This window comes from Canis lupus, chromosome 17 (assembly GCF_011100685.1).
Source record: "Canis lupus familiaris isolate Mischka breed German Shepherd chromosome 17, alternate assembly UU_Cfam_GSD_1.0, whole genome shotgun sequence".
Classification (NCBI taxonomy): Eukaryota; Metazoa; Chordata; class Mammalia; order Carnivora; family Canidae; genus Canis; species Canis lupus.
Genome location: NC_049238.1, coordinates 29,470,122 through 29,484,250, shown reverse-complemented (window position 1 = coordinate 29,484,250; position 14,129 = coordinate 29,470,122). Strand labels below are relative to the sequence as shown.

Below are 14,129 nucleotides of genomic sequence, written 5' to 3'. Positions count from 1 at the left end.
TGTCTTTCTCAGTCTGACTTATTTCACTTATTAGCATGTTACCCTCTGGGTCCATCCATGTTTTCATAAATAGCAAGATCTCCTCCTTTTGTTATAGTTGCATAATATTTCGTTGTATATACATACCATTAGATGACTTTTCTTTTTAAATACATCATTTTGAGAAAGGTTAGTCTTCTACAAGTTAGTTTCATAATCCAAACTTATCTATTACTTTTGATAGTAGAATTGTACTTTGGCAATCATCAATAAAATTTGAATACTATAGAAACTAGAATGTTATATATAATTATAGAAAGATTTATGGTTCCCAGTATTCTTTTATTTGTTATAATGACACATGATGGTATAACAACAATAAAATAATAATGACAAGCACTTTATGACTTTGACTCTGTGGAAGGCTATTTTGAAAGGTAGCCAGGACTACTGTGTATTGATGACTACTCCTATTATATATCCTAAAGTTCATTTAAATATATTTTAAGATGGTTTGTGTTTTCTTATTTCTTTGTTAGAGCCAAATACCACAAGTTGAAATATGGGACAGAATTGAATCAGGGAGATATGAAGCCTCCAAGCTATGATTCTGGTAAGCTAATTTTAAAGGAAGTTTAAGTGATTAAAAAGAAGTTGATATCCAGTATTTGTAGCAACAATATTTATAATATTGCAAATTAATTTCTAATTACTTGCTATTATTTTTTCTGACCCACTTTGACACTAATCATTTAGTGTCATTTAGATGATTTTCCATCACCTTTCTTCCTTTTCCCTCTTCCCCTTTCTTTTAGCTCCCCATTTTCTCCTTATGTTCTATACTTACTAGAAGGATCAGAATTCATGGGGTAACACAGTAACACACTAACATAACTGTGTCTTGCTGGGTTTCTCCAGTATTAATGGGAACTTTGAGATGTGCCGTACAAGTACATCGTGCCCTTGAAATCCTGAGAGAAAGAGAAGGAATGATAGAGTTCAGAGATCTCTTCTCAAGTACAGGGAATTCCTAATTCCTTCAATGTAATCCCTCAGTTGGCAGGTGCAAAATTGTTTTTGGACTTTCTTACCCTAGAAGATTCTGCTGGCAGACCATCTTTTAACAGCTAAAACATTTATTATCTTTTTGTGTTATTTCTTCTTTTTTCTTCTTCTACTTCTTCATCTCTACAAAAATAGCACTTTGTAAACAATCAGATATGAAGGAATATAAATACAATTGACATATTAGTAGGTATAACTGATAGTAAGAAAAGTTGTTTAAAAGTGATTCATGTTTCAAATGAGTGTATTTTGACATAATTTCAGATTAAATTTCTAGATCAAATATCTGGAGATATCAATCGTTGTTTATATCATTTCCTGAAATACATGCCTTGTACTAGGGGCTTTATGTGTGTTAACCTTAATTCTTAAAATAGTTATACATAAGGATGGTATTGTACTCATTTTACCTATGTGAAATTTGAACTCAGAAAAGTGGAGAAACTTCCACAAGGTCATATAACTATTAAGTAATGGGAATATAGATCTGAGTCCAGGTCTTTTGACTCCCAACATTTATATATATATATGTATTTTTTTTTTTTAAAGTTTACTTATTTATTTGTGTAATCTCTATACCAGCGTGGGGCTCGAGCTCATAACCCCAAGATCAAGAGTCATGTGTTCTTTTGAATGAGCCAGCCAGCTGGCCCATAGTCATGTTAGTCCCATTTTACTACACTGCTCTGGTGTTGACAATGTATGGAAAAAAACCTTACAAAATAAATTCTGAATGTGTTGCCAATTTTACCAATTTAGTTTGGTAATGTTATTAACACAATCCCACAGCTGAATATTGAATCCTTGAGATTTAGAGCAGTACCAGTTGATCAATAGCATGTTTTTTTTTCCTTTGTTTTTTAAATTGTTCTGTCTTACTGTGGTGTCTCTTCTTTTGACTTGAGATGCACTTAAATTTTTAAATTTCAGACTATTTGTTAAAGGCTGTCCTGAAAGTATCTTCTCTGATTCACAGAAGTGATTTAATCAGTACTTTTATATTAAAAAGTTTGTTTCCTAATTTTTAGATATCATTTTAGGAGTATAAAGGTCTAGTTGTAACATATAGAAAATGTTTATAAGTAAACAGTATGGTTCTAGAAAAAGTTAGACTCTTATACATGTAAGTTTAACTCTGCTCGACACTTTAGATACCCGTGATATTTCTTTTCTTTTTTTTTTTTTAAGATTTTATTTATTTATTTATGAGAGACACACACAGAGAGAGAGGCAGAGACACAGGCAGAGGTAGAAGCAGGCTCCATGCAGGGAGCCTGAAGTGGGACTCGATCCTGGGACTCCAGGATCACGCCCTGGGCCGAAGGCTGGCGCTAAACCGCTGAGCCACCTAGGGATTCCCCTACCCGTGCGATATTTCTTAATCTTTTGGAGATTACTCTGCTCCTTATCTGAAACTGAGAAAAATAGTGGAAATAACTCCTAACTTTCAGATTTATTTTCTTAATATATAACATATAGTTAATACCTAGTATGTTTCCATCTACTGATCTTTCAAACTGTTTATTTACAAATACCTTTTTTAAAAGATTTTGTTTGTTTACTTGAGAAAGAGTGAGAGAGCATGTGCACAGCAGGAGAGGGAGAAGCAGACCCCCCACTGAGCAGGGAGCCCGATGCTGGGATCACAACCTGCGAAGGCAGATGCTTAACTAACAGAGCCACCCAGGTGTCCCTCAAACTATTTATTTACAAATACTAAATACGTAATGCTTGTCAAACCCAGGATCAAATTAAGTGAATAAGATAACAATGCCCTATTGGATTTTTATAGGGAAGATAGGAAAAAAGTGATTACAGTAAAATGACATGTATAATGGGGAAGATAATGGGTGTTATGGAACGCAATAGTAGGGGAACCAGATCTAGTCATAAGTAGTCAAATGGTGTTTAAAGTTAACATCTGAAGGACAAGTAAGAATTGGCCAGGGAATGTGAACTTACTAAATATTTGCTGAATGAGAGGTGGGAGGTGGAAGAAAGGCAGAGGGAAGAATATGGCACATTTGAGAAATAATTGGCTAGTAGAGAAAGGGAGGGAAGGAGTGTTTCTAGATGCAGTTGGAGAGTTAGCTGGGGGGCAGATGGTAAAGTATCTTACAAGGGTCTTGTAAAATATGTTAAGGAGTTTACATTTTATCTTAATTTTGAGAAGATATTTGAAGGATGTTAATGAGGACTCTTGTGATCAGATTTGCTTAGATCCTACTGGCAGCAGTGCAGTAACAGGTGATCAGAGAGTAGCTGGATCAGTGGTGGGGGACCGGTGAGAGGACTGTTGCAGTCTCCTGACTAAATGAGGAAGGCTGCCTTGATAGGATACTGACTACTGACTGGACATGAAGGGGTGGGTGTTCAGGAAATCCTTAGTAAAATCTGCAGGAATGAGTTCTGGTTTCAATGTAGGAGATGAAAAAAAGGGACACTCAAAGATGACCCCCACACTTATAGTTCTAAAAACTCAATTGGAAGTAGATTTGGATGATGATGGGTTTACTTTTAGATTTATTTGTTATACAATCAAGTGAAGATGGCTGGTAGACTCTCTGGGTCTGGAGCTCAAACCAGGGGTATGGATTTGATATGGAGATTTGAGAGACATCAACATGTTGTACCAAAGGCACTCGGGTCATTGGACAGGAGGAAGAGGTGCCCCTCCACCCCAACTCCAGACTTTATCCAGAGTGAGAAGAGGACCTGAACTAGAGCCTTGAGGAATGGCAACACTTAAAAAACTGGTAGAAGAATGGAAAGCTGAAAAGGAAATGATAAGAATTATCTTAATGGTGGGATAGAAACCAGGAGAAGAGAGGGATTAGGACTATAAAGCACCATGATTAATGGCCAGAGATTCTGAAGAGTAGCTTCAGGATTTAGTGACACATGGGTCATTATTGTGGGCAGTCTTAGGAGAAAGTTAAGGGTAGAAACAAAGAGATAAGTGGAAAATGAAGACTAAGTGTAGTTATCTTTCAGGAAGCTTAGACTGTGAAGGTGAAGGAGAGAGATAGCTGAAAAGGCACATGGGATCAAGGAAATTGTATGTGTGTGTGTGTGTGTGTGATGTGTTTCATAGAGGGGGAGCATATAAAAAGGAGAGAGAAGAGATATTCAAAATAGGAAGGTATCTAAAGAAGCACAGGGATTGGATTCTGAATTAGCTGGAGAGTGGTGAGAGGAGCATGTCTTTTTTGTTCCCAAGAAAGAATGTAAAAATTAGGTGATCGGTTTGTAGGTTTGGGTTTCACTTTGATGATGGGTATTTAATATGATAACTTTATGTGGAAGACTGGATTACCTGCTAAGAACGTATGACAGGTTTAAGAAAAGTAGAGAAGGTTTAAATAATAATGAGCAAGAGGGCAAACTGTAACAAATAGTAGGATTGAGAAAAGCTAAGAGTCCAGGTGAGCTGTGTGATCATGAGTTTATATAGAAGCATTGGTTTGAATACTTGACAGTTTGGGTAAAAATTAAATAGAATGAAAATAGTTCATAATGGAATTCATTGAATTCATGGAGAGACCAAAGGGATGAGAGATTTGAGACATCGACTAAAGAATAATTGAAGTGATAGACCGAACTAAAACTAAAGAGGGAGGGAAGTGAAGACAAAAGGAGGCTAATGAGCAAAAGTGAGGGGCTAGGCTGTGGTCTGGAGCTGGTCAGCAAACTTCTCCTTTAAAGGGGTGGATAGTCATATTTGGGCTTTTTTACCTACGTTCTCTGTTGCAGCTACTCAGCTCTGATGTCCTAACATGAAGGTAGCTACAACACATAAATGAGTGCGTACAGCAGGCCACATTTGACCTGCAGGTTGTAATTTGCTGGCCTCTGGTCTAAGGTCTCAGCTAAATGACAGATCTAGTGAGGTGGGAGTATGAGCCTGAAGGATGTGCTCAGGGAGGGAATTTGCCTCTGTCTGTTCTTCATCATGACAAGATCTGAGGTATGACAGCTAGAGAGGGTGGTGGTTGTGGGGAGGCTGAATTGGAGCACCCACATGAATATTAACTTTGCTCAAGATGAGGTAAACATTTGGTTGCAGAGGAAGTATGGTAAACCTGGTCCTGAGAGAATTGTGAGTGACAGGTTATTGAGAGATTTGTGAGTGACAGTAATGAGGACAATGACTGGGAGAGGTTGGTATATCCAAACAAGGTAAACTTTAAAGAAGCAGGAATTCTTCTAGTCTTTGTTCTTTTATTCATTTACAGTATTTATTTTTAAAGTGACAATCCAGACATTTTCTGAGACCTTTTTTTTTCTTTATGGTGAAAAAATTTATATTTAGATTTATAGCCAGCTGAACTCAGTTTAGATGATCCCAATTTGTTGGCAGCATCCAAAGCATCATAGTCAGGAGCCAGTTGAACATATGCTTTCTTCTCTCCATAAGACCTGATCAAGGTGTTGACCTTGGCCACATCAATGTCTTAAAGCTTCTTCACAGCCAGTTTGATCTGGTGCTTGTTGGCCTTGACATCCACAATGAACACAAATGTGTTGTTTTCTATTTTCTTTATGGCTGACTTGGTAGTTGGGGAACTTGATGATGGCATAGTGATCAAGCTTATTTCTCCTGGGGGCCTCTCTTTCAAGGATATTTGGGCTGCCTTCAGAGACTCAGGGTCTTGGGTCGTTGGAATGTAGGTGACATGCGGATCTTCTTTTTTTCGTGACCCTGGATGCCTTTCAGCTTTCAGGATGGCTTTCAAAGGCTTTGGCTTTGGGAAGGGCAGGGGCATCCTTCTTTGCCTTAGGCTCCATCTTTGTGAAAGGATCTGAGACATTTTTTATAATAAAATTAGTTTCCCTTCTCACTTTTCCCCCCTAATTTTGTTCTATATCCAAATCTTTACATTTTTACCTTAGGAGAATATTACCCCAGGCTATGTTAAAATCTGTTTATCTTCCATATTTCAGCTTCCTTTATTTAATATTAGAAGCCAGGTACATATTAAAAATAGAATATTTTTATCCAAAGTGACAAATTCTGCCTTTTAATCGAGATGTTTAAACCATGTACATTTCGTGTGACTACTGATATGGTTAGATTTAAAGCTACCACTTTTGCTGTTTATTTTCTGTTTGTTCATTCTGTTCTTTGATCCCTTTTCCTCTCTTACAGATTTCTTTTGTGATAATGTAGTTCTTTTGTTGTTCTATTCTCTTTCTGACTTATTAGCTGTAACTCTTTGCTATTTTGGTGGTTGCTTTAGGGTTTATGGTATAGTTTTTAAAAAATTTACTGCAGTCTGTCTTTAAGTGTGACAGCATACCACTTCTAGAGCCTTGTAACCATGGGTTTCTCTCTTTGGCAGTTGTTTTCACATATTTTGCTACAATTATAAGTCACACTACATTATTATTTTTGTTAAACAGTTAATTCTCATTTAAAGAGATTTAAATAATATAAAGAGTATATATTTCCAGTGCTCATCATTCCTTTGTATGGATTCATATTTTCTGGTATCCAATTCCGTCTGCCTCAGGGACTTTTGCATATCTTGTAATATGGGCTGCTGCCAATGAGTTTTTTCAGCTTTTCTGTGTCTGAATAAGTCATCCTTGCTTGCATTGTTTGTGATGAGATATCTTCTATTAAACGTATCTCTGTTCTTCTATATGTAGAATGTGACCTTTTTCTCTGGCACTTTTAAGAGTTTCCATTTTGTCATTGGTTTTAAGCAGTTTCATTATGATATGCTTTGGTGTAGTCCCAGGTGCTCCCCCCATCCCATGTTTCTTGTACTTGGGATTTGTTGAGTGTCATGGATCTGTGTGTTTATAGTTTTTGCGAAATTTATAACTTTTTAGCCATTATTTCTTCAGATGTTGTTTTTGTTTTTGTTCCTGGGCCTCTCTATGCCGTGATATAGAAACACTGTCAAGGGAGCAAGCTGGATTAATCACACGGCTCACCTGTGTGCTTCCTTTCTCTCAGGGATCATTGTCCTTTGTGGCCTGACTTTCAGGGTCTTAATCATGATTTCATCTATTTCATTTTATAGTTGTTTCAAGCAGGAGGGTAAATTGGGTTCCTGTTACTCCAATTTGACTGGAAGTACCAGTGAACTATGTTTTTATTACCAAGCAGTTTAACTCTTACCACTTTAAAATCCTTACTTTTGTATGATGTCATTTTTTTAAACTTGATAAAGTAAGAGTAAATGTGGTAGTTGATTGAGACAGTGTTGTGAGTTTTAGCTTGGATAAGGAAATGTGGGAAAAATCAAGTTTACATGTACAAGAATTTTTTTTTTCATTTAACTTCAGACTTTTCTTTAAAACGTTATCCAGGAAGTCAGATATTATCTCAATATGTGAATACACTTTTTTGAAAGAGGGTTAAGATGTATTCTTATTTGATTTGGCTTAATTTATTTTTTATGAAGGTATAATTTACATAAGTAAAGTTTACCCTTTTAGTGTTTTCACATATATAGTCTTGTTACTACTACCCTTTGTAGTCAACCCCTTCGTCTGATACAAAGTGATATAAAGTGTTATTGAATCAATTGTTTGAGATCTGGAGAGGCTATTTCTAGCATATTTGGTTTCCTCCATGACATACAGGAAGAGTATATTCCAAAGAGTAATTTCTACAGAAAGGAAGCTTTTATCCTAAGACAACTCTAAAATAAAAATAGCCCACAATTCAATTGTGGATGTGGGATGCCTGTGTGCATGTGGAGGTGTGTGTTACAGATAGGTAGAAGCATAGAAAAAAATAGAATAGGTTTGTACTGAGAGCTAGAGCTGGGTCTAAAGCCCGTTTCTGCCAGTTTCTTCGTATGTAACATTAATTCTCCTGAACCTCAATTTTCTTCCCTCTACTCTGTTTTATGTTCCTATCGTTTGCCTTTTCCAGAAAGTTCTATGAATTCCAGAATGATATGGAATATGTAGTCTTCTGATGCTAGCTTTTCTCATTTAGCATAATACATCTGAGATTCATTCATGTTGATGTGTATCTATAATTCATTCGTTGTTGAATAGTATTCCATTGAGCGCATGTGGCACACTTCGGTAACATCACTAGTTGCCAAAGTAGGCAAAGGCAGTTGAGTATATCTGAGGATAGTAAAGAGAGGCCTATACTAATGAAAAATAAGATGACCTCAAAAGTTCTTTCACATATGAAATTTTTAGTCTTTTAAAATGCCAGTGTAAGTATTTTTACTTGGCAAATATAGGTTATTTACTTGACTTAAAAAGGAGATATATTAGAACATACCATAGTATATTCCTGAATTTGTGGAACCATTTGTGAACCATAGTTCCTGAATTTGTGAGCCAATGGAAATAAAATGTGTGTTGTTTTTCCTTAGTATGGGGACATTATTTTTGCCCTTTTTTTTTTTTGAAGTATGTACTCTGAAGTCATCCCAAGTAATCTAACTTTTTGAGGTAACTTAATCCTCCCGCCACAATCTGGTCTACTGCTATTTCTTTAGTATATCACAGAGTTTGGCCTAATTATTTTAGGAGAAAAGTGAAAATGGAAGATCAAATTCTTATTGACATATTTTAATTTCTTACTGTAGTGGGAATAGCATGTAGAGGGAAATCTGTGAGTTTTGGAGTCAAACGTGATTTCAGTACTTAAAACTATGTTTCTAACTTGGAAATCGTACAATTAACTTGTAAAACTCATCATTTTCATCTTTAAAATAGGGTTAGTAATAACACCTATCTTTTGAGGTTGTAAAGATTAAAAGAGATAATGTATGTGTTTTTAACACAGCATCTGGAACACAGTAAATGCTTTACATCAAATATAAAACAAATTTTCCCAGTTTTTCTTACATCTCCAGTTGAATAAAACCTTCTGTAAAAGATCACAGTTTCTTGCAGTTTGATCAAGGACTGATAGAAAGTGTGAACTTTTTTGTATTTTTAAAGTTGAGTCAGAGTATAGTTGGGAAATTCTGTAGTCCAGATTTGTCACAGAGAAGGCTCTGTGACGTACTATCATTATATATTATACTATCTTCCTGAAAGGATTCAGATTCTACCAAATGATGAATTAAGCTTTACAAGGCTTAGGTGGTTTTCATTCAAAGAAAGAATGCCTTCAAAAGAATATTTGAAGTTTTCATTTAATAACTAGTGAAGGAAATAGATTTGGATTGAAATTATTTCTTCCCTATCTACTCTTACCAAACTGGTTTTTCTATCATCATTCCTGAGTGCTTTGTTTTAGCTCTGATGTGGTGCTCCATAATACTTTCATTAGACCATTATTGTGTGACTTGATTTGAATAGGTCTTTGTCCTGGAAGAAAATTCTCAGGCTACTAGAGATTGGGAATCTGTCTTTATTTTAATTGTGCTACTCTCAGGCGAATCTCGTAGCAATAATGAATTTATATAACTTTTGTTATGGACATTAGATTAAAAAAATATATATATACATTGTCCTAAAATATACCTTACAGTTTGTTGAATGTTTGCATATTCTTAATCTTAAAAATTTTTTATTGGACATAATTTTATGAATTGAGATGCCCTCTAATGTATAAAACAAGGCACTTTTATTATGATTTAATGTTTTCCAGATGAAGGTAATGAAACAGAGGTACAGCCACAACAAAATAGCCAGTTAATGTGGAAACAGGGTCGACAACTACTCAGACAGTAAGTATCCCATGGTCAAAGAGAAGTATACTTTCATATATATATATAACATTATTATATATAACTATATATATAATTTTCATTTTCAACTCAGAATAACTTTATCTCTTATTATTAGACTGTTGCTATGAAAACACTTAATTGAATTACTGTTCCTTTTTCATAGTAAACATTTTTGTCCCTAGTGGTAGAATTTATTTTTCATTAAATACTAATAAGAGTTGCCAAGGATAAATTCTCTTTTTATAATGTGAACTTTATCAGAGTATAATTTTACATACTAAAAAATTATGGGTTTTTTACAAAAAAAAAACATTTACATTTGAAAGAATTCTATACTCTTAAAGTTACTTTTTGCAGATATAATATTCAGATGTAATTTTGTATTATGTTTTTAAACTTCCTATTTTAAATAGATTGAAGAACTTTTTTAATTTCCCAAATTTGCAAATTTTGCACTAACATATATACCTCCTATAAAATATGTATTTGATGGGCAGCCCGGTGGCCCAGCGGTTTAACGCTGCCTTCCACCCGGGGTGTGATCTTGGAGACCCGGGATCGAGTCCCACGTCAGGCTCCCTGCATGGAGCCTGCATCTCTCCCTCTGCCTGTGTCTCTGCCTCTCTCTCTGTCATGAATAAATAAATAAAATCTTTAAAAAAAACGATTTAGGAAAAAAATAAAATATGTATTTGAGACTATAAAGAGGAATACAAAGCTGGAAGGAGATTCACATGTCAGGTGGTAGCCTACAACCCACTTAACGGGCTCACTGCCTGACTCTTGCATATCATATTTGAAATTGGTATTCTGATTTGTGCTTCACTAAAATAAAATTTACTTACCTGTTTTGGATTTTTGAGTTTCCTTTGAGTAGTCTACACCAATGGTTTTCAGAGTGAATTTGTGCCAGCCATTCCTTTTGACTAATGGGAAGAGAATATTAAAATGTCTCCTTTTATGTATTTGTTATCTATTCAAAGTTAGAAAAAAATGAGAATTCACTAACATTTAATAAGTGGTTTTCATAGTGCCCTCACTTTGGTCTTAAATATGATGTATATGTTTTCTTTCATAAATAAGTGATTTTAAAGTTGCTGATTTTCTTTTTTTATGAGAAGTGATTATCGTAGCAAGCAATCTGAGATATAATTTTCAAAAATTTTAAAAGACTCATAATCTGCCCCTTTAAAGGTGGTATTTTATCACTGAATAAGTAGGTAACTACTTGGTAAAGCCAACTTACCTATGGAAAGAGCAGTTTTTGGCTTTTTTTTTTTAAATTTTTTATTTATTTACGATAGTCACACACAGAGAGAGAGAGAGAGAGAGAGGCAGAGACACAGGCAGAGGGAGGAGCAGGCTCCATGCACCGGGAGCCCGATGTGGGATTCGATCCCGGGTCTCCAGGATCGCGCCCTGGGCCAAAGACAGGCGCTAAACCGCTGCGCCACCCAGGGATCCCTGGAAAGAGCAGTTTTTGAAACAGTTATCTGTAATGTGGTTCTGTTGCCAAAGAAAGGTATAAATCAAATGTTTGTTAAGAACAGAAAAACTTAACACCTTTCTGTTGGTTTGTAAGAAGGACTGCTTAACTTTAGGAAAGTTAAACATTTTTTATCCAAATTTTAATCAAAACCTTTCTATAAATATTGGATAGTATTGAAAAACGAGAATCTTGATTTGATAAGATACACTTACTCCATTTTGGTCACACATCCTTGTGAAATAACTCTTTGAGCTGTAATCTGTTAATATCAGATCTTGAAATAAACTGACCTCAGACTGGTTATCTTGTCCACCTTTGTTTTCTCTTCAATTTCATAGACTTGATGCTTATTTACAGGTTCACGCCTAATAATTGTCTATCATGTTTGTTAATGACATTATTAATGATGTTTGCCCTTTTCATATTCCTGCCACTACTACTTTTGGCCTTTTTTGGTCATCTTTGTTCTTTTTTTTTTTTTTTTTTTTTAAATCTTTGTTCTTAATAGGTATCGAGTACCTTCTGTATGCCATCCTCTATACTGTCCTGGGTGTGTTGCTTTTAGGGTGAAGAAAACTGAGATTCAGGAGAATTAATGTTACATGGGAAGAATGGCAGAAACGGGCGTTAGACCAGCTCTAGCTTTCAGTACAAACATATTCCCTTTTTTTTTCTGTGGTTCTGCCTCTCTGTAACACACACACCCACGTGCACACAGGCATCCCACATCCACAGTTGAATTGTGGGCTATTTTTATTTTAGAGTTGTCTTAGGATAAAAGCTTCCTTTCTGTAGAAATGACTCTTTGGAATATACTTTTCTTGTATGTCATGGAGGAAACCAAATATGCTAGAAATATCCTCTCTAGATCTCAAACATTGATTTGATAACACTGTATATCAGAAATGTAAAGAAAAAACTGATATAGTAATTGCTATTGTAAAATAGTATTTCATTAAGAATTTGAGAGTGAGTTTGCTCCATTTCTGCCTAGAAGAAAGAATGTGCTATTAGGTATATTAAGGAACAGCTTCTTCTTATGATAAATGTAATGAATGGTGTATTGTATAGTTCTTTGATTTTTTTCAGTGACCATAGAGGCTGGTACTGCAAGAGACAGCTCCATCTGCAGCTGGAAGATTATTTATTAGCAAGTCTTACTAGTATAGTACTGTACTGTTAAGTCTTATGCGGGCAATGAATTTAAAGAAATACTTTTATTTGCATGTTAAGTTAGAGAATACTGATTCCAATATGTCTGAATTATAAGGATCTTCTTCACATGCAGGTATCTACAGGAGGTGGGTTACACAGATACTATTCTAGATGTGAAATCTAAACGAGTGCGAGCTTTGTTGGGCTTTTCAAGTGATGTCACTGACAGGGAAGATGACAAAAATCAGGATTCAGTTATAAATGGCACAGAGGCTGAAGTTAAAGAGACAGCAATGATTGGGTAAGTATTTTGTCTAGAAAGCTTTTTAGCTAAAATTTTAGTTTTTATTAAATATTTTTGGTTTTTGGGTGACATTTGTGATACTTGCAGTTTTAGATACTGCTACAGAAATAATTCTTTATGAAGTTTAATAAAAAAATTGAAATTTCATTTGATAGAAGATAACCCATAGGTATTAGAGTTACTTATTATTTTAAGAATATTTTAAAGATATTTTTATTTGCTTGAAATTTATGGGTTTAAACATCTTAATATCTTGAAGCTCAGTCACTTACTATTAGAATTTCACAAAAGGCCATCTTTTGGAGATTCAGTTCAAATGTAAGAATGAAATTCAATCCTGGTGACCTAGAAATCATATAAATTTCTCAAGTTTTTTAAAAAGTAAATCTTTTCTTAGCCACATTTATGTTTTTACTAATATTGTGACTTATCTTTCCTTTGAAAATATCTTAAGTGTAGATTTTTAATTGATAGAATAAGTGTGAAAAATTCAGTAGCTGTTTGAAATATTTTATTTTGCTTTTTTGGATCATGTGTCATACAGTTATATGGAATTCTGCTTAAAATGAACATGAACAGTTAAATAAGGAGATTCTTTATTGAAAAGAAATTGGCATGATTCTTAAAGAAATAAAAAAGCCAAAGATTCTGAAAGTCTAAATATTATTTTTGCTTCATTTTAATGCATGTTTGGACTATAAGAATGGTTTTAGTTGAACTCTGTACATTTTCTAGTGAGAACATAGTTTCTGTTATTTGGAACATTAACTAAAATTATGAGTTTCATAATTTTGTAAAGGTTCACAAATAGGTTAAGGTTCACAAATAGGACTTTTATAAACAAACTTCTATAAACAAAGATCATTAGAGCCTTCTATATTCATTAATATTTAAGACTACATTAACTTATTTACACAAATGTCAGATTATTGTTTCTTTGTGTAGGCATCAACAATGTAGGCCTTATTCTTGGTTACACTTTTACCTAAAGGGTTGTTGTAAGTCATTATAAAGATGTTCAGAAAAGACCACTCTAGTTGTCTGTGTTTTGCCCTTGACCTGACTTTTGAAACTGGCAAGGGTATTATTCTAAGTGATTATTTGGAGTCTGATTTGTGTAAGGATACAGAATAGGGTGGGGAAAAAACAAAAACATAGCTCCTAGCAGATTTGAAATTTAAGATTTATCTGTTTTGAAAATGTTTCCATAGTCGTGGCTAAATTTTTTTTTAAGATCTTCCTATCTAAAACATTTCTAAGTGAACTGGAAAGAAATCATCCTATTCTGGCCTTTAGAAAATTGTTTACTAGATTTATTTTGAGGGAGCTAAATTAAAATCTTACATATTTGAAAAGTCAATTATTTCAAAAAGGTTAATGGTATAGTCATTAACAGGATCAAGTTTTGTAATATATTATATATATATATTTTTAAAGATTTTATTTATTTATTCATGATAGTCACAGAGAGAGA

General features: G+C 34.4%; 1 protein-coding gene across 3 annotated transcripts in view; it reads left to right on the top strand.

The window, feature by feature from the left end:
• The window catches only part of STRN (striatin), a 95,967-nt gene that overhangs the window by 39,158 nt on the left and 42,680 nt on the right, over positions 1-14,129 (top strand). For all 3 annotated transcript variants that reach the window (XM_038561267.1, XM_038561265.1, XM_038561266.1), the window contains exons 3-5: positions 519-592; positions 9,626-9,704; positions 12,485-12,652. In XM_038561267.1, coding sequence (XP_038417195.1) covers positions 519-592; positions 9,626-9,704; positions 12,485-12,652 — 321 coding nt within the window. The remainder of the gene's footprint in view (positions 1-518; positions 593-9,625; positions 9,705-12,484; positions 12,653-14,129) is intronic.